Consider the following 20530-nt stretch of genomic DNA (forward strand, 5'->3'; position numbering starts at 1 on the left):
AGCTCGGAGTAGAGCAGTAACAGTAGATATGAGTTGCGCTGCGGGGAGACTTCTAAGTTCAGCCCGTGGATACGAATCATCAGTCTTCAACGTGGAAAGCCACAACAGAAAATGTTTCAGGACCTTAGCAGTGTGGTAGTGCAGTGCTTTTCAGCTGTGGACTATGACCCGTCAAGGCATACCTACCAGGCTTCTAGTAGATTACAGCGTCAGGGTGAAGAGGACACAGGAGAAAGGCCAAAGTGAATGTACTGGTATTGTAATGAAAGAGATCCATCTCCTGGGTTACAACGGCTATGGCAGTTGGGCTGACATCAAATCAAAGTGTATTGGTAGTGTACACAGTTTATCAGATTTTATAGCGGGTGCAGTGAATTGCTTGTGTTACTAGTTCCTAACAGTGCAGCAAAAATGTCAAAACAAGTTTACAACTATTAATCCACTGATAACATACACTTTTATTTTGGTATATATATGCTGTTTTACATAATTATAACGAAACATGTAACGCTATCGCCTCAGCAACAAAGGAATACCTTCTACAGCAGACATTTCTATATGATATTTCAAATACTTTTGAAATTCAAATGAATCAAGTTTAAATATTTGTAATTATACTTTACATCTAACAAACAAAATGTGACGTGTAATGCCTCATGGTGCAGTTTGAAGGAAGTTGAAGGTAGTTCGGTGAGCCATTGCTAACTAGCGTTAGCACAATGACTGGAAGTATATAGGTACAGCTAGCAGAGACATACAAATGGTATCCATGAGTTCATGTGCCTCTGGGTAAGTAGAAAAAGGGCTTAATTGCCAAAATGTAGCACTATGCCTTTAAGACTTTACCAACGGTACTAATACTGTAGAACATAGAGGGCCGGTTTCCTGGACACAGATTTAGCATAGTCCTGGGAAGAAAAACATGTTGAAAGGAGAATATCCATATAAAGTGCTTTTTAGTCCAGGACTTATGTCCGTGTCTGGGCAACCGGGCCTTAAGTATGATCCTTCAACTGTCACTAATCATACTATTGAAACGTGTCAGACTCTAGGCTGCTACGGTGTCCATTTTAGGACAGCATCACCTGTCCATGGAAGTTGTCCTAAAATGGATACCGTACCCATGCCAACAGTCCTTTTCTTGGTGGTACACAGAGCAATGGTTAAAACAACAACTGATATTAAAACCCAGAAACCAAAATACTTTTGCGCAGTTCAAAATACATAGCTAGCAGCTCAAAAGAATTTCACGCAAGACAGCGGGTGTACTGTAAGCGCTGACTGAAATGTTCACGGCCATTTGGTCACTTCACTCTCCAAATCTCACTTCAACTACCACAGTGCATTAAGACACCAGCACTTTGAAATGAGCTGAGCGTAACCTTAACATAGGACAACACATGGCAGCATGGGTCTGTGAGCTAGCATGCAATACACAACTTCAAATGGCAAAAACACCCCTAGTCATTCCTATACACTCTTATTTTGTTAATATTATATGATTTTTAAACGCATTCTAAAATCATAACACAGAATTTCATCTGAGTAAGCCTATGGAAGAGTTCAAGTTGAGGTTTTCTGGTAGGGGGGGAGAAAATCACGCCAAGGCATTTGCATCGAGCTGAAATAAGGCCAGGATGTCGAGCATGGCCTGTTTGATGTGGTTTCCAAAGCGATGAGAGTCCTATTGGACAGAGAGGAAACAATTTAGAATGGACACGTTCTAAAACAAGCTGATATAATAGAACGTGTCCATTCTAAAGTTAAGGCAAACTGATACAAAAGAACTTTAGAATGGACACGTTCTGAGGCAAACTGATACAAAATAACCTATATGGATATGCAGTTGGTATCAATAGTGGCTGGTCAGCCGTGAAATTCAGGTCTGTATGTTACCCAGGCGATAGCGATGTCTTTGTTTCAAGTGAGGACAGCTGATTGAAAGCAACATTCAAAGATAGGCCATGTGGATCAGCCAACTCACCGTCTCAGGACTCGAGTGCTTGCTGGAGATGTGGAAGTTAATGAGGTTTTCTCCCAAGATGATGTAGGACACACCATATCCATCATCTGCCACCTGACACACAAAGAGAGAAACAGAATCAGCGTGTGGAAAAGAGGATTACACGGCAGCACAGAGATAATCACACTATATCCTACTGGATTTTCAATTGCTAAAATTTGAGAAAACTTGGGCCTTTTAAAATGTTATTTTTTTTTAGATTTGTTTTTACAGGTTTTGCCCCACTATTTCTCAGATTTTACTGAGTTACAATTGGAATAAATTCAATAGGCCCCTAATGTATGGATTTCCCATCAAAGATGCCTTAAAAAATGTGGTTGTGGTTTGTTTTGGTAAGAAGAATGCCCCTACAGGTGTGATTACTACCTCTGAGGGTTTAGAGCTTGAGGTAGTCACCTCATACAAGTACCGTAAATTCCGGACTATAAGCCGCAACTTTTTTCCCAGGCGTTGAACCTCGCGGCTTAAACAATGACGCGGCTAATATATGGATTTTTCCCGCTTTCAAATTTTTTTTTTTAAACATTCTGTGACGTGCTCAGTTTTTTTGCCGGCATGAAGCTTTCATTAGACCAATGAAATTGCCGAACGGGTTAAGGTCAAACAACTTTTTAGTTTACTGTTTAGATTAAATCGAGCGCTCTCAAACTTCCCATCATTCTGATTACGGTAGTCATTTTGTCACCCTCATCATGGTAAAGACACGGAGAAATGCATATGATGCAGCTTTCAAGTTGAAGGCGATTGATCTGGCTGTTGGAAAAGGAAATAGAGCTGCTGCACGTTACAAGCCGTGTTTCGTTAAAGCCTATTTATTTTTGTTACAAGCCGTGTTTCGTTAAAGCCTGTGTAAAGTTCATTTGTTTCAATGTACCGGTAGGCACCTGCGGCACATGTGCGGCTTATTTATGTTCAAAATAATATATATTTTTAAATTCAGTGGGTGCGGCTTATATTCAGGTGCGCTTAATAGTCCAGAAATTACGGTACTTGGGAGTATGGCTAGATGGTATACTGTCCTTCTCTCAGCACATATCAAAGCTGCAGGCTAAAGTTACATCTAGACTTGGTTTCCTCTATCGTAATCGCTCCTCTTTCACCCCAGCTGCCAAACGAACCCTGATTCAGATGACCATCCTACCCATGCTAGATTACGGAGACATAATATATAGATCGGCAGGTAAGGGTGCTCTCCAGTGGCTAGATGTTCTTTACCATTCGGCTATCAGATTTGCCACTAATGCTCCTTATAGGACACGTCACTACACTCTACACTCCTCTGTAAACTGGTCATCTCTGTATACCCGACACAAGACCCACTGGTTGATGCTTATTTATAAAAACCTCTTAGGCCTCACTCCCCCCTATCTGAGATATCTACTGCAGCCCTCATCCTCCACATACAACACCCGTTCTGACAGTCACATTCTGTTAAAGGTCCCCAAAGCACACACATCCCTGGGTCGCTCCTCTTTTCAGTTCGCTGCAGCTAGCGACTGGAACAAGCTGCAACAACACTCAAACTGGACAGTTTTATCTCAATCTCTTCATTCAAAGACTCAATCATGGACACGCTTACTGACAGTTGTGGCTGTTTGCGTAATGTATTGTTGTCTCTACCTTCTTGCCCTTTGTGCTGTTGTCTGTGCCCAATAATGTTTGTACCATGTTTTGTACTGCTGCCGTGCTGTGTTGTCATGTGGTGTTGCTGCCGTGCTGTGTTGTCATGTGGTGTTGCTGCCGTGCTGTGTTGTCATGTGGTGTTGCTGCCGTGCTGTGTTGTCATGTGGTGTTGCTGCCGTGCTGTGTTGTCATGTGGTGTTGCTGCCGTGCTGTGTTGTCATGTGGTGTTGCTGCCGTGCTGTGTTGTCATGTGGTGTTGCTGCCGTGCTGTGTTGTCATGTGGTGTTGCTGCCGTGCTGTGTTGTCATGTGGTGTTGCTGCCGTGCTGTGTTGTCATGTGGTGTTGCTGCCGTGCTGTGTTGTCATGTGGTGTTGCTGCCGTGCTGTGTTGTCATGTTGTGTTGCTGCCGTGCTGTGTTGTCATGTTGTGTTGCTGCCGTGCTGTGTTGTCATGTTGTGTTGCTGCAGTGCTGTGTTGTCATGTGGTGTTCCTGCCGTGCTGTGTTGTCATGTGGTGTTGCTGCCGTGCTGTGTTGTCATGTGGTGTTGCTGCCGTGCTGTGTTGTCATGTGGTGTTGCTGCCGTGCTGTGTTGTCATGTGGTGTTGCTGCCGTGCTGTGTTGTCATGTGGTGTTGCTGCCGTGCTGTGTTGTCATGTGGTGTTGCTGCCGTGCTGTGTTGTCATGTGGTGTTGCTGCCGTGCTGTGTTGTCATGTGGTGTTGCTGCCGTGCTGTGTTGCTGCCGTGCTGTGTTGCTGCCGTGCTGTGTTGTCATGTGTTGCTGCCATGCTGTGTTGTCATGTGTTGCTGCCGTGCTGTTGTTGTCTTAGGTCTCTCTTTATGTAGTGTTGTCTCTTGTCAAGATGTGCGTTTTGTCCTATATTTTTATTTAATTTATTTTCATTTTTAATCCCAGCCCCCGTCCCCGCAGGAGGCCTTTTGCTTTTTGGTAGGCCTTCATTGTAAATAAGAATTTGTTCTTATTTAAATAAATAAGTTAAATATATATTTTTTTTTTAAAGTAGGAGTGTGGATCAGAAAACCAGTCAGTATCTGGTGTGACCACCATTTGCCTCATGCAGCGTGACACATCTCCTTCACATAGAGTTGATCAGGCTGTTGATTGTGGCCTGTGGAATTTTGTCCCACTTCTCTTCAATGGCTGTGCGAAGTTTCTGGATATTGGCTGGGAACTGGAACACACGTCAATCCAAAGAATCCCAAACATGCTCAATGGGTGACATGTCTGGTGAGTATGCAGGCCATGGAAAACTGGGACATTTTCAGCTTCCAGGAATTGTGTACAGATCCTTGCAACATGGGGCTGTGCATTATCATGCTGAAACATGAGGTGATGGCGGTGGATGAATGGCATGACAATGGGCATCAGGATCTCGTTACGGTATCTTTGTGCATTCAAATTGCCATCGATAAAATGCAATAGTGTTAATTGTCCATAGCTTATGCTTGCTCATACCATAACACCACGGGGCACTCTGTTCACAATGTTGACATCAGCAAACCACTCGCCCACACGACACCATACACGTTGTGAGACCGGTTGGACGTACTGCCAAATTCTCTAAAAATGACATTGAGGTGGCTTATGGTAGAGAAATTAACATTAAATTCTCTGGCAACAGCTCTGGTGGACATTCTTGCAGTCAGCATGCCAATTCCACACTTCCTCAAAACTTTAGACATTTGTGGCATTGTGTCGTGTAACAAAACTGCACATTTGAGAGTGGCCTTTTTTTTGTCCCCAGCACAAGGTGCACCTGTGTAATGATCATGCTGTTTAAAATCAGCTTCTTGATATGCCACACCTGTCAGGTGGATGGATTATCTTGAAATGCTCACTAACAGGGATGTAAACAAATCTGTGCACAACATTTGAGAGAAATAAGCTTTTTGTGCGTATGGAACATTTCTGGGATCTTTTATTTCAGCTCATGAAACATGGGACCAACACTTTACATGTTGCGTTTATATTCAGTGTATGTTGTTGTTTTACATAAAGGTTTTTGAGCACCGGGATGAAGAACACAGACAATAAGATCGTGCGATTATGTTTTAAGGCGACATTACACTCCCGAATCTGGTCTGAAAACATCTGACAATCTTTAATGCTACTTTAAAGCCTAATTCATTTTGAGTAGAGCCCAATTGAGGTCAGGCAGGGAACTCACCGGACCAAAGCCTCCCCCGCTGGACACGTACTCCGGGTGTCTGGCCAGGTCAAACAACTCCACCTGCTGGAGGGGAGTCTGACTGGTGGACAGCCTCCAGGGCTCCGACAGCACCTATGAGAGGACACACACACGCTTTAACATACAAACCTCTCAAAGGAAAACAAACTGTATAAAAACGAAAAACACACAAAGATCTACATTCCACTTTAAAGATGAATAGTAACATCCACAAGTCAAAATACTGCATGTGACCTCTTTGAGGAAGGCCGAGTCCTCCCCCAGGTACTTGGAGACCACGTAGAGACAGAAGAGGTGGCGGTCGATGCCTCCTCCAGTCATGGCCAGCCGGTAGAGCTGCTGGTGTTTCGTCGCAGCTTCCTTCAACAGTTTCAGTCGCAGCTCTCTCTAAAAGAAGACAAGTAATGGTAGGAAGAAACAAGGAGACAATATGAAAGGAAAGGGGCATACCTAGTCAGTTGCACAAATGAATGCATTCAACCGAAATGTGTCTCCCGTATTCAACCCAACCCCTCTGAAACAGAGCAGTAAAGGGGTACGAAGTAAAAGGTGGAATCGGTCTCTTTTGGCCAATCACATCCAGATCTCACAATCTAACCATTTCTCCCATGAGCAAAGATAAGGAAATAGTTGGTTGAAGCATTTTTGGGGGGAATAAAATTTAAAAAAATAGTGTGTGTGTATATATATTTCATGAGGACTGACCCACAACTTTTCAGTTCCTGTAATGCTCACAGATCCACCATCACAGGATCCTTACCGGGTTGTCTTCCACCATGGAGCGGACGAAGGCACAGGTCTCCATGGTACAGGAACGCACCGTCTCTGTGCGACCCTCTCGGAACATGCGTGTCATGGACGCCTCGTACGTTAGACAGAACCTCCCCTTGTCCTGGAAGACAAATTCAATTTAATCAAATTTCATAAAACATTTATTTATCCACTCAGGGGTGAATAAGGAAAGTCAGGTTCAGATGTTTTTAAGAGTAAAGACTCAGTTAACAGTCTAATGTGTGGTTATAACATATTATAACTAGAGTAAAGACTCAGTTAACAGTCTAATGTGTGGTTATAACTATTAAAACTAGAGTAAAGACTCAGTTAACAGTCTTGTAATGTGGTTATAACATATTATAACTATTAAAACTAGAGTAAAGACTCAGTTAACAGTCTTGTAATGTGGTTATAACATATTATAACTATTAAAACTAGAGTAAAGACTCAGTTAACAGTCTTGTAATGTGGTTATAACATATTATAACTATTAAAACTAGAGTAAAGACTCAGTTAACAGTCCTGTAATGTGGTTATAACATATTATAACTAGAGTAAAGACTCAGTTAACAGTCCTGTAATGTGGTTATAACATATTATAACTAGAGTAAAGACTCAGTTAACAGTCCTGTAATGTGGTTATAACATATTATAACTAGAGTAAAGACTCAGTTAACAGTCCTGTAATGTGGTTATAACATATTATAACTAGAGTAAAGACTCAGTTAACAGTCCTGTAATGTGGTTATAACATATTATAACTAGAGTAAAGACTCAGTTAACAGTCCTGTAATGTGGTTATAACATATTATAACTAGAGTAAAGACTCAGTTAACAGTCCTGTAATGTGGTTATAACATATTATAACTAGAGTAAAGACTCAGTTAACAGTCCTGTAACATATTATAACTAGAGTAAAGACTCAGTTAACAGTCCTGTAATGTGTGGTTATAACATATTATAACAAGAGTCTCAGTTAACAGTCCTGTAATGTGGTTATAACATATTATAACTAGAGTAAAGACTCAGTTAACAGTCCTGTAATGTGTGGTTATAACATATTATAACTAGAGTAAAGACTCAGTTAACAGTCCTGTAATGTGGTTATAACATATTATAACTAGAGTAAAGACTCAGTTAACAGTCCTGTAATGTGGTTATAACATATTATAACTAGAGTAAAGACTCGGTTAACAGTCCTGTAATGTGGTTATAACATATTATAACTAGAGTAAAGACTCAGTTAACAGTCCTGTAATGTGTGGTTATAACATATTATAACTACCGTAGAGTAAAGACTCAGTTAACAGTCCTGTAACATATTATAACTAGAGTAAAGACTCAGTTAACAGTCCTGTAATGTGTGGTTATAACATATTATAACAAGAGTCTCAGTTAACAGTCCTGTAATGTGGTTATAACATATTATAACTAGAGTAAAGACTCAGTTAACAGTCCTGTAATGTGTGGTTATAACATATTATAACTAGAGTAAAGACTCAGTTAACAGTCCTGTAATGTGGTTATAACATATTATAACTAGAGTAAAGACTCAGTTAACAGTCCTGTAATGTGGTTATAACATAACTAGAGTAAAAACTCAGTTAACCGTTCTGTCATTTGTGGTTATAACATATTATTACACATACAGTAGTATAAGACATAATAAAGGCCCATAAATGCTTAAGTAACAAGGCATTATAACTGTCGGCTAAAGCATTACAGATTTTTCTTGCTGGCACATTTTAGTCTTGTTTGGTTAATAAATAATAAAAGTATGTTTGTTATAGCTATCGTCCTTATTAAGGAGGATTTTTATCTCATCAAACTACAGATTGTTGACAGCACCATCCCTTAACACTGGTATTCATTCACATGTCCTAAGGAAGCTACATTCCCAACCTGGGTTTTCATATATCCATCCTACCCTCCTTCCTTCCAATTGCCTAGTTGGCTAATCAGCCAATGGACTAATCCAATCAGCTGATTCTCTTTACTGTTGCCAGTCAACAGGGGCAGAGATAAGGACCCTACCCTGAAGTGAGCCAGCTGCAGGGCGATCTGGATGAAGGCATCGGGGCAATCAGCTGATTCTCTTTACTGTTGCCAGTCAACAGGGGCAGAGATAAGGACCCTACCCTGAAGTGAGCCAGCTGCAGGGCGATCTGGATGAAGGCATCGGGGCTGGTACGACACTTTTTGATCAGGCCCTTCCCAAAGCAGTTGAAGGGGATGATGTGGGAGTCGACGTCGTCTGCCAGGGCCTTGGCCACCATCAGAGAGCTGGCGATGGCCGTCTGACACTGAAGCACCGCACACGGGGAACAAAGACACTGAATCAGCCCATTTCACTTGGGGTCTCTGATGCATTTGATCAAAGAGCCTCAGTTCTACATTTCATTTGAAGATTTGAGATGAGACTGTTGAGGGGGGGGGGGGGGGGGGGGGGTCCTCAGAAAGATTAGAGCTCAGGTGGCTTAAAGATGTGAAATCTGAAGGTATTTCTACTGTCTAATCTATTATCACACTTGTACCAAACAGACAGGATCACTGGGGATCAGATTTGATCATTATAACAATGAAACAGAATGGAAAGGCCTGTGTGTGCATTACTGATGCGCATTAATTGATGATAATTCTGAAAACAATAAATCACTTTTGAAAAGGGGAACATCCCTACAACATTGTAGTTTAACCCAAACCCCCTGTGGTAGGCTACCTCAGCTGGGATGTTCCACTGCAGCCTCTGAGGGCCTGGGAGGGAGGGGTGAGGGTTTCCTTTGCAGTGGCCTTCCTCTGTGTAACCCAGCTTCACAGGGTCCATCGACAGCACATGCTACAATTAGACAATAACATCATTTAGAGACATTTGTTCTGCCAGCTATCTATTCCTGATAACCTATACAGACACACTGTAAACATTAACACAACTAAAGAAGCAGAAGGGCTCTACTCTGCTAGCTACCTCCCAGAGGTGCCCTATGATGGGGGCATCTGCCCAGCTGTGCTCCGCGTTCAGACCCATGGTCCCGTTCCTGAACACGATGAGGTTGAAGGACTTATCAAACCACCTACAGGAAAAAGACAAACACAAACCAGTGCTTGAGCATGGAGTAAGATACAAACTCTAATATTTAATTATAGAATTTTTTTATTTTTTATTATACAAGTATTTAAAAGTGATTTAATTTATAAGCATTCATAACATTTATGAAAATGTCTAAACAATTTATAAACATTCAGTAACATTCATAAGTAGTTAAAACAGCTTATTTTTGAACATTTTTGTAAAGGGTAATAAATGAGGGCTCAGGTAGATAATAATAACATTTCATTTGTAGAGCACATTTCCCACACTCCCTGTGCATAATATGAAGGATTGGAGCCCTTGGTCTCACCTGTCGTAACATTTGCCGTGCAGCAGGGACTTGGCATAGCTGTCCAGGGATCGGACAGGATCCTCAGCCTTGTAACGCTGCTCTGTGTCGTCCAGGGTCACAAAGAAGGCAGCCTTCTCCACAGTGTCCAGGGCCTGCTGGTTCCTGCCCTGTCTCAGGTAGGCCTCGCGGGCTTCCGCCCAGGGCACTCTGCCAGGTAGGGTGAACATACCATTGGGGAAACTTTTTGATAAAATTATTTATTACAGACAGTGGATTTTTACACCACCTTCAATATTTGGGTTGATCCAATTCGGTCTGTTTGTGGGTTGGGATTGACGTGGGGTATGGGGGGCGAGGGGTATGGGGGGGCCTGAGGGGGATTTTTTTACATTTCTGTGAAATCCTCATGTCTTACTCATTGTTGGATCCAAATGTACTATATTTATTGAATATTATATGAATCCAAAAATTTTAAAAATTGCCAATTCGGGTACAATCATTTAAGTTAATTTCTCAAACGATTTCACAACAATCTGAGATGGTGGGTGTTTGTTAAGGTGTCTCTCAGTTGGTTGAGCATGGCGCTTGTAACGGGCAGTTCCATTCCAGCTGGGCTAACCATAGGAAGATGGACACGTCACGTTAGATAAAAGCATCTGCTAAATGGCATACATTACATGTGTAGCGTTAGCGTACCTGTCCCCAGCAGTGAGGGCGGCCAGGCGCTCCTCCCCCGGCTGGGGTTCAGAGGGGTCAGCCAGGATACGCTCCATCTGCTGCTCTACGGCCCTGGGCGACAGCACCTGACCGTCGTAGAACATGGGCACCTTGAAGTAGCGCCCCCGGTGGTACACCACGATGTGCCTGCTGTCCTTCATATGCTGGATGGTGTCTGGACAAGCACAAGGGTAGGGAGGGACAACTTTGTGTAACTTCCAACTAAATCTAAACCAGAATATGATTATGGATAAAAAGGAACTCTGATAAACTAAACTATTCACATAATTTGGACCTACTGAAGAATTAGCACAACAACAAAAAAAAAGGTGGAAACTGCAGTACTACAACATGTCTAAAAAGGGGTTTTCTAGCAACTAAGACAGCGTATCAAGCAGATACCTTGGAGAGACTAAATGTGCTTTGAACTGTTGTTTCAAGCGAAAGACTTGGGAGAGTGTGCTCTAAAGCACAAACTATGGTTGATGTCATTTCCAAGCAACTACAGTGGGATTCTTTGGCATGAAACAAAAGTTAAAAACACACAATGAAGAGGATTGCAATGAATCATGGGAGTCTATGGAGGTCTAATTCAGGACACTTTGTAGCCTAAAACAAATAGCCGATCTGTTATGTCAACTTGGCACTGAGAAAACAGCTCCATCCTGCGATGCCAGTTGACCTGTAAAGTGCACATTGATTGGATATATTTGTGCATAGTCTGCGTACATTTAATGTACACATTGCTAAATAATAGAATGATCAAATAATCTGTTCAATCTGCAATTGGTTCCACCCGTTCTATGGTTGTTAGAACTGCTTTAGTCTGTGTGATTGAGAGGCTGGGGAGGAAGAAGTGGCCATCTACCTGTATCTACGCCTGGGATACGACTGGTGTTGAACATACGCTCATATTGCGCTGAGCACATTGGAATGGTATTTTGAAGCATGAGCTGAAAGGCAAAAAGGAAAATAGAAAAAAATGAAAAATGACCAAAGCACGAAAGCCTGCTCTCCTAGAAACTGACAGGAGGGGAGCTACGGGGGGGATGGAGGAACCAGAACGGCTCACGGGAAAAGTTCTCCCACGGAAGAGAAGAGAAGACAGACAGATGGGTGGGGGATTTTAAAAAATACAACAAATTGAAGGGAATGATTGGAGGGGATGGGGAAGGGTTTGATAGCTGATCCTATTTCACCAGCATGTTACAGACTTGAGAAATATGCTTGTCTGGGTCAAAATAAACTATATTTCTGTACAATAGGTGCAAAAACAGTCATTCCAATAAGGACTTACAATCACTTACAGTGTCAGACTACCAAACAGTTATGAATGCAGGCCAAATGGGTGATACATGAGTTTGTTTTTATGGAACATGCTGGTGAAACGGGAATTCCATGGGGACAGGAATGGGGGGGAGGAATAAGGGGTGAGCTGGATCCAAAGTTGGTCTGTGACAATAACGCTCCCTCCTCTTACCCCGTTCCAGGCCTGGGAGGCGGGACGTATTGAACAAGCGCTCCCATTGGGCGGAGCAAAGAGGAACTCTTTTATCCAGTGCAAAGAGCTGCACCAGAGAAAACATCCCGTCCGCAAGTGTGAAACAGAAACAACCATATTTATGTCATTTGGTATGAAATACAGAGGGAAGAGGAACACACATTATGGTCATAAAGCAAATAGATAAGAAGCAGTGACCAAAAGTGAAGGCTATTTACCGGTTTGATCTGCGCTCGGTCCAGCATTCTCCTGTACAGCATGATGGCATGGATAGCATTGCCTGCCCGAGCGGCCTGCAGACTGGTGGGAAACACATACAGGAAGTCCTAAGAGAGAGGGAGTGAGAATGGAGAAAAAGCTGACAATCACTGAATGAATGATAAATAAATCTACAATTGATAAAGAGAAATATTGCCAAGAGAATCTGATCAAATAGAGTCTGATGAATTGCCAAATTGGTAAACATCCATAAACAAATATTATTATTAATAACACATACTTATCAAAGACAGTACAGTATGAAAATAGGCTAAAAGTGCTTCTCCAATAGAAATCCCTGATCATACTTGTAGGCGATGTCATGGAGGCGTTGGCTAGTTAAGCTCATGCGTAGAAACACGTCATCGGGTCTAACGGTCATCTCGCGCCGAACTGAGCATGTGCAGGCTGTCAAATCAAAAGCACTCCTTCCATATAACATTTAAAAACGCCACTCGCACATCTGAGCTGTCTTTGTTGCAGGTGCATGGTGACAGTTGAATAAGATGAGAAAAAAGAAGAAACCGGCACACTGCTCTCGCTAGCATCACTGCCCTCGCTAGCATCACTGCCCTCGCTAGCATCACTGCCCTCGCTAGCATCACTGCCCTCGCTAGCATCACTGCCCTCGCTAGCATCACTGCCCTCGCTAGCATCACTGCCCTCGCTAGCATCACTGCCCTCGCTAGCATCACTGCCCTCGCTAGCATCACTGCTCTCGCTAGCATCACTGCCCTCGCTAGCATCACTGCTCTTTAATAAGCTATACGTATCGGCCTTCAATATAGAATTGCTTTTATATTAAGTCCGCAAGCTAGATCCCTGCAATGTCTCATTGAAGATCCAGATGACTCTTCTGGCCTCTCCGGACTAAATCCTAATTATGATAAGTGGACCTACCATATTACATAGTGGATCTTTTACATTGCAGTTTACCTATAAAATGGGAAGTAGACATACTTGGTATTCATATCACAAAATATATAAATGAGCTCTCCACAATGAATTTCAAAAGAAAACTAATAAAAATAGACAGGATCCTGCAAACATGGAGAGGTAAATACCTGTCTATTTATGGGAAAATTGCTCGCCAGCATCACAGCTCTCGCTAGTACCACTGCTCTCGCCAACATCACTGCTCTCGCCAGCAGTGCACTAGTATCACTGTTCTCGCCAGCATCACCGCTCTCGCCAGCATCACCGCTCTCGCCAGCAGTGTGCCAGCATCACCGCTCTCGCCAGCATCACTGCTCTCGCTAGTACCACTGCTCTCGCTAGTATCACTGCTCTCGCCAGCAACCTGATGAACTCCTTTGTCAGCATCACTTCTCTCGCCAGCAGTGCGCTAGTATCACTGCTCTCGCCAGCATCACTGCTCTCGCCAGCAACCTGATGAACTCCTTAGCCAGCATCACTGCTCCTGCCAGCATCGCTGCTCTCTTCAGCTCCCTGATGAACTCCTTAGTCAGCATCACGGCTCTTGCCAGCACCACCGCTCTCGATAGCACCACCGCTCTCGATAGCACCACCGCTCTTGATAGTACCACCGCTCTCGCCAGTACCACCGCTCTCGCCAGCATCACCGCTCTCGCCAGCATCACCGCTCTCGCCAGCATCACCGCTCTCGCCAGCATCACTGCTCTCGCCAGCCGTGCGCTAGTATCACTGCTCTTGCCAGCATCACTGCTCTCGCCAGCAACCTGATGAACTCCTTTGTCAGCATCACTTATCTCGCCAGCAGTGCGCTAGTACCATTGCTCTCGCTAGTACCACTGCTCTCGCCAGCAACCTGATGAACTCCTTAGCCAGCATCACTTCTCTCGCCAGCAGTGCGCTAGTATCACTGCTCTCGCCAGCATCACTGCTCTCGCCAGCATCACTGCTCTCGCCAGCAACCTGATGAACTCCTTAGCCAGCATCACTGCTCCTGCCAGCATCGCTGCTCTCTTCAGCACCATGATGAACTCCTTAGTCAGCACCACCGCTCTCGCCAGCACCACCGCTCTCGCCAGCACCACCGCTCTCGCCAGTACCACCGCTCTCGCCAGTACCACCGCTCTCGATAGCACCACCGCTCTCGATAGCACCACCGCTCTCGATAGCACCACCGCTCTCGCCAGCATCACAGAGAGCATCACCGCTCTTGCCAGCATCACCGCTCTCGCCAGCAACCTGATGAACTCCTTTGTCAGCATCACTTCTCTCGCCAGCAGTGCACTAGTACCACTGCTCTCGCTAGTACCACTGCTCTCGCCAGCAACCTGATGAACTCCTTAGCCAGCATCACTTCTCTCGCCAGCAGTGCGCTAGTATCACTGCTCTCGCCAGCATCACTGCTCTGGCCAGCACCACCGCTCTGGCCAGCACCACCGCTCTGGCCAGCACCACCGCTCTCGCCAGTATCACTGCTCTCGCCAGCACCTGCCATACAGATTACAAAATAGCTGGGAAGAGATTGTTGATGTACAAAATTCCATGGCACAGAGTATATAAAACAATGCAAGATTCAAGACTATTGTACAGAATTCTTGCAACCAACAAAATGTTGAATATTTGGGGCATACAATCATCGCAGCTCTGCAGATTTTGTTGTGAGGATACAGAATCAATAGACCATTTGTTTTGGTATTGCCCTCAGGTAGCCTGTTTCTGGTCTCAGGTTCAGGAAGAGCTGAAAAATCAGAACATTAATCTAAAATTTACCCTAGAAATAGCATTTTTGGGAGATCTGGAGAGACCAGGTCAGTCAATTACTAATCTTCAACTCGCAATCTGTGGATTCTATTTGATTAGATAGATTCAAAGTGTGTTAGAAATCACAACATAGTTGAAAGATATTTGGTGCGTAGAAATCTGAAGAGGGTGGCCAGCAGAGATAGGTGGGAGGGGCTGAGGGTTAAGATGTGGAACTGGAGACAAGTGGGAGTGGAGTTGTTGAGTGGGGGATAGAATGACAGTCAAAGACAAAAGTAAAAAATGATATTGCCTGAGGCTGATGCCGTGCAGGTGCTTGTACACATGCATATACACACGCACGCATTCAAATGCACACGTGCACACACACGGAAATATTGCCACACATGCACTGAAACTTATCCAGTTGGCCTTGCTGTTTAGATTACTGTTGTCCTTGATGTCTGTTGTTTTCCTTTGGTTTTCTCTATTGTTCATTTTGTTGGTTTGGGCATTGGGGGACAGTGGCTTGAGGGGGTTTTGGGTGTGTGGAATGGTGGGAGAGGTTGTTTTTTTTCAGAGGGTGGGGACTATGGGGGATCTTGGATGGTTGAGGGGCAGCTCTCAGCAACTGTTGGGGGTTCTTGGAGGGTTGGTGGCCTGGCGGTTGGGGGCTTGGGCCGGTGGCCGATAGGTCGCAGGTCGCGGGTTCATGTCCCCGTTTTGGGAGATCTGTCGACTGGTTGCACCTGTGGGTTGCTCTGGATGGGAGTCTTTTAGATGACTGAATGTAATGTAAATGTTAAGCGGCTTCACTGCGGGTACATTGTATGTTTTAATGGTTTTTGACAAAAAAATGTAATGTGTCAGTTTCACGAGGTTGGAGTAATAACATGTTCAACTACTTAAGACATTGGCTCTAATCTAGGTTGTGCCTTTACATTTCGAGAAAATAAATAACTTCTGAATAATCTTTCACTTCTCAAACCCCGGCCTGGTCTGTCTGGTCTGTTTCACAAGCGTTCCTGGAAGTCTTGTGATGTTGCGCCCCTGGGTTCAGTAAGTCTGTGATATTATTACATTCCTAGCAGCTTGATTATATATAATGCTAGTTCTGACTCTTACCATTGCATAGTAGTTGCTGTTGACCATGATTGGTCCACGGCCTCTTAGGTAGATGTACTCCTCCCACCAGTCACTGACCTGAGAACAGCAAGACAAGCAGGAAGATGGACATTTCGGAATCATACGAAAAGCTTTGGAAAATTAATGAAGCTATCTAAGAAAATCTGATGAAAACAATATTTAATTCAAATGTGACTTACATAGTTTGTAGCCCACCAGGATTTGAGTTTCAGGTACCACTGAAGTTTAGGACCCAGGCCTTTCTCAAAATCCTTGGCAAGGCCCTCCATCCTCAAGTACTGTTCGTCGTCCATGAGCGGACGGGCAGATTCAAGGTACTAGCAGAGGAAACATGTATGACAATCTAACATTCACACCTTCAGGAGTTCAATAAACAGTCACATTGTACCCCTCTCGTAAACGGTTTTAATCCATTGGGGAAAAAAGATGGTTAAGCGGAAATGTGTTTTGTTTCTGTTGCTCACTCTATTGATGGTGTCTTTCACCGAAGGCAGAGGGAGCTGTGGTAACGATGTCTGGAAGCTGTACAACTGGGGATTCCGCCTTCCGGAGAAGATTTTCACCAGTACCTGCACTCACAATTATGGGCTGGTCTGTTAAAGGGGAAGTCTACCTTCAAATAAAAAGGATCATATATAAAATATATTTTTTTTCCCACCAGTCTTTTGTTTATTTGGTCTGGGGAAAATATTTCTGACATGATATGAACCTTCTAGGTATAATATTTCTGTAGCCCCCACCTCTACCCGGCATTGGTTTCCCACGAGGCAACACGTGACATGGTCGTTTGCAGTCGACTCACCAGCCAGATGCGTGTCCTCCATGGCACAGTGCCGTGACGGGCATACATCCATCCATGCCAGGAGAGCAGCCACTTGAGTGAAGTTCGCATGGTGAAAAAAATGGCCACCCAGAGCCCTGTGCCAACTAGTACACCGCCAACCACCTGCTGGTTCTCAAAGGACATGTAGCGACTGCAAGGAGAGAGGCAAAGCATCACTTACTGGCCATAAACATCCATCAATTGTAATTTTATCTATGTGATTCTATATTTTTCAAAGTTTAGTCAGCATCACTGGATAGTGAGTTGAGACTTTACCTAACAGGCAGGTGAGCACCCACTTTGGTGAACAGTGCCAAGGAAGGGTCAGCTTGGACGTACTTTGCCCTCCCCATGTACAGCCCCACCACTAACATCAGGCCGGTGGGACTGCCAGGGTACACCCCGGTCATCACCCCATTCTGTAGAGGAAAATATATTCAGCTGTTTGACACATCAACGTCACTGTTGGTTGTATTTACGTTATCTGATGTTGTTGAATGTCTGGTATAACTTGATATTGGTATGCCTGGTGGCAAATTTCCCTTGAGACAAAGTTTGAATACAATTTAAGTGTTGGAGCACCTTGAAGCGGATAAACTTTTTCTTCCAGGAATGCAGGCCAGACAGGTAGATTTGTCTCAGGGCCTCGTGGCTCAACTGCAGATCAATGCCGTCTGGAGAGACGGTGAACTGGAACGCCACAGCCTGGTGAGCTTCTGCCATGACTCTGCCAGAGGTACTCTACAGTCGAAAACGCATGACAAAACATCACCAAAACATCATCACATGATAAAAACTGAAGCACACTAGAATAAAATGACCTTCTCCCGTAAGCTACTTAGGTAGAAAGGACCCACCCACTCTCATGAGATACTTAGAAAGGACCTTCTCTCAAACAGACGTGACAAGTGGGTGGGAAACATTTGTTCCATTCAGTGAGCAAAAATCTAGTAACGTGATGGTGTGATAAAGCAGTGCTATTTGAGTTTGGCCAATGACAGATGCGCAGCACGACTGCATAAAACACAGCCTGAAACGCAACCAACCTGAATCATGGTCTCCAAGCAAGATAACGGCACAGACAGAAGGGGTTAGTTATAAATATCTTTGATGTCAGCTAACGTTAGCTAGCTAGCTAGCTAACGTTAATGCCGGATCAACTTTGTGTATTCCAAGACAGAAAGATACTAGCCAGTTGCCTTGTTTGGTTAATATAGCTAGTTGTGACATTCATCCGTTAACTGTCCGCTTATACTGCCATTAGCGAACTAGTTAGCTAGCTAACGTTAGCTAGCAGCAAATTGTGGGAAGCGCCGGCTAGTTAGCTATGTTAACGTTAGCTAGCTAGCTAAATCGTTTGATATCAGGTGAAATCAACAATCAAACTCACGTAGTATCTTCAAATGGCTCCTTTTCAAATATATTTTACTTCAAAAAACATTTCAGCAGCTATTTCAACGACACCAAGTTAGCTAGCTACTACACGCTGGGTAGTGGGCTACGTCGGACGCTCTGGCACGTTCCAGGTTGCATAGATAGGGCATATTCAAGGCTGACTGTCTATCCCAAGGGGCCAAGGTTCCGGTCTAGAATCACGGTTTCGACTGCTCCTATAGTTTGGCTTCGGTACTGCAGTTTAACTGACATCCGTCCCAGAAAGCGAATTTCCATACACGACCACATAGTGAAGTCAGATTTGAAAATGCATAATAAAGACACTTTAGCATTACTTGACTTGGGCAGGATCTCACCAGAGATGAGTACCAGCACCTCACATATTCTACTGCTTGAGCTCCTGTTCGTCTTATAGAATATTAGCTCAAAAAGTATTGTGGAGCTCCTGCACCTAAAGTTTGTACCGGAACCTAAGTCAAGAACTGCACTTTAGTCATCAGCTTTGTGCACAAAACATCCATTGAATTATTCAAATAATTGTCACTGAGGCAGATTTTTTTTTTTTTTAAGTATCACTCACAGCCAAAGATATTAACATGTTATATTCATCCAATGTCTGCCATGTTTTTGGATGACGTAGTCGCTGTTTGCGGCACAGCAGGTTGTCTAGCACCTGCCTATCCTTTCTTTGGATTGGTGGATACATCTCGTTATTGTAATTCTTTTTTGAATATTTGATGAGGGTTGTTGAAAACAACTGCCTGTATTCAATGAAGAGAGATGCTACCAGCCTCATGCCATTTTTAAACAATATGGCATGAGGGGGTGCGGTATATGGCTGATATACCAAGGCTTAAGGCTGTTCTTACGCGCAACGCAGAGTGCCTGGATACAGCCCTTAGCCGTGGTACATTGGCAATATACCGCAAACCCCAGAGGTGCCTTATGGCTATTATAAACTGGTTACCAACGTAATTAGAGCAGTAAAAATACATGTTTTGTCATACCCGTAGTATAAGGTCTGATATACCACGGCTGTCAGCCAGTCAGCATTCAGGGCTTGAACCACCCAGTTTATAAATATGCATAACCATCTTGAGACTCTGATATAAAGTGTTTTTTCTCAAAGTTGCCGGGATACCACGTGTCCTACTTATATCAGTAAATTCGTAACAACCTGAGCATTACGAAATGTCTATTCAACCTCACCAAGCAAATAAGACATACATTTTTTTTGCTGACCAAAATCGAAAATTTTTCATTGACCTCCATACAAAAACTCCTTAGTTGGTGGGCAAAACAACGAAACACTGCTACCTGCTGGAGGGAGACAGACTTTCTGCCGAGTTGGGCCTCTCTCTTCCCCTCTGGTGCTAGTGCACTTCTTCTTCGGTGAGGCCAACGGCCTGGGAGGACGGGACACCACCTCTCAACACACCCATTACTCTTTTAAAGTCAAATTTCTTACACCCAAATACTTCTCTGCAGCTGCAACCACAACCTTTATTTTCTGCGACTTCCGTTCCATCCCTGCGGTACAGTTGATAATCATTGCTATAAATGCTAAGAAGCCAATCTTACTTAAGCATATGTCACTCATTGGCCATCTGTTGGCACAGATCTGCTACTCACACAAATCCTCTCAGGATCCCTAACCCTTGACCCATCTTCCTCTACTTTCTTCACTGCCTCAGCATACGACGCTACTCAGCGCTACTCTAACCCTGGTAACCTCAACCTGCCTCTCTCGCACTGGACACTTCTGATTCCCTGCACCATGAGCACCCCTACAATTAACATATACTGCTTCTCTACTTATACTACACATTCCTTTGTCTCATGCCCTTCTACACACCTAGGTAACCACCCTCCTACACACTGCTGCCACATGCCCGTAAGCTTGACACCTGTAACAACGTAATGTATTCGCCACAAAATCTCGTACGGGATAACTGAAATATCTTAACATCACTTTGTCGGACAAAGACTCAACATCAAAACTCAAAA

General features: G+C 43.8%; 2 protein-coding genes across 4 annotated transcripts in view; one reads left to right on the forward strand and one right to left on the reverse strand.

Annotated features, from left to right (window-relative positions):
* Window positions 1-438: 438 nt before the first annotated feature.
* On the reverse strand, window positions 439-18688 carry LOC106587782 (carnitine O-palmitoyltransferase 1, liver isoform). Of its 3 annotated transcripts, none has more exons than XM_045708589.2 (19): window positions 18519-18688; window positions 17711-17869; window positions 17405-17547; window positions 17108-17279; window positions 16770-16874; window positions 16485-16622; window positions 16285-16362; window positions 12447-12554; window positions 12208-12295; window positions 10707-10902; window positions 10029-10217; window positions 9596-9701; window positions 9350-9466; window positions 8769-8933; window positions 6617-6748; window positions 6091-6243; window positions 5836-5949; window positions 1985-2077; window positions 439-1684 (listed from the first exon to the last, which is right to left on the reverse strand). In XM_045708589.2, exons 2-19 carry the CDS (start codon window positions 17849-17851, stop codon window positions 1598-1600), a joined length of 2325 nt encoding a protein of 774 aa, XP_045564545.2. In that variant the 5' UTR covers window positions 17852-17869; window positions 18519-18688; the 3' UTR covers window positions 439-1597. The 3 variants fall into 3 exon arrangements, 2 of the variants coding, with proteins under 2 accessions (XP_045564545.2, XP_045564546.2); XM_045708590.2 differs by lacking the exon at window positions 12208-12295 and adding an exon at window positions 11596-11680 and having other exon boundaries at window positions 18519-18687; XR_006762197.2 differs by lacking the exons at window positions 439-1684; window positions 1985-2077; window positions 5836-5949 and having other exon boundaries at window positions 8665-8933.
* Window positions 18110-20530, forward strand: part of cars1 (cysteinyl-tRNA synthetase 1) — a 31339-nt gene continuing 28918 nt past the window's right edge. Inside the window, exon 1 of the mRNA XM_045708588.2 lies at window positions 18110-18218. Within this exon, the coding sequence (XP_045564544.1) occupies window positions 18182-18218 (37 nt within the window). The 5' untranslated portion in view covers window positions 18110-18181. The remainder of the gene's footprint in view (window positions 18219-20530) is intronic.

This window comes from Salmo salar, chromosome 26, assembly GCF_965601325.2.
Source record: "Salmo salar chromosome 26, fSalSal1, whole genome shotgun sequence".
Taxonomy (NCBI): Eukaryota; Metazoa; Chordata; class Actinopteri; order Salmoniformes; family Salmonidae; genus Salmo; species Salmo salar.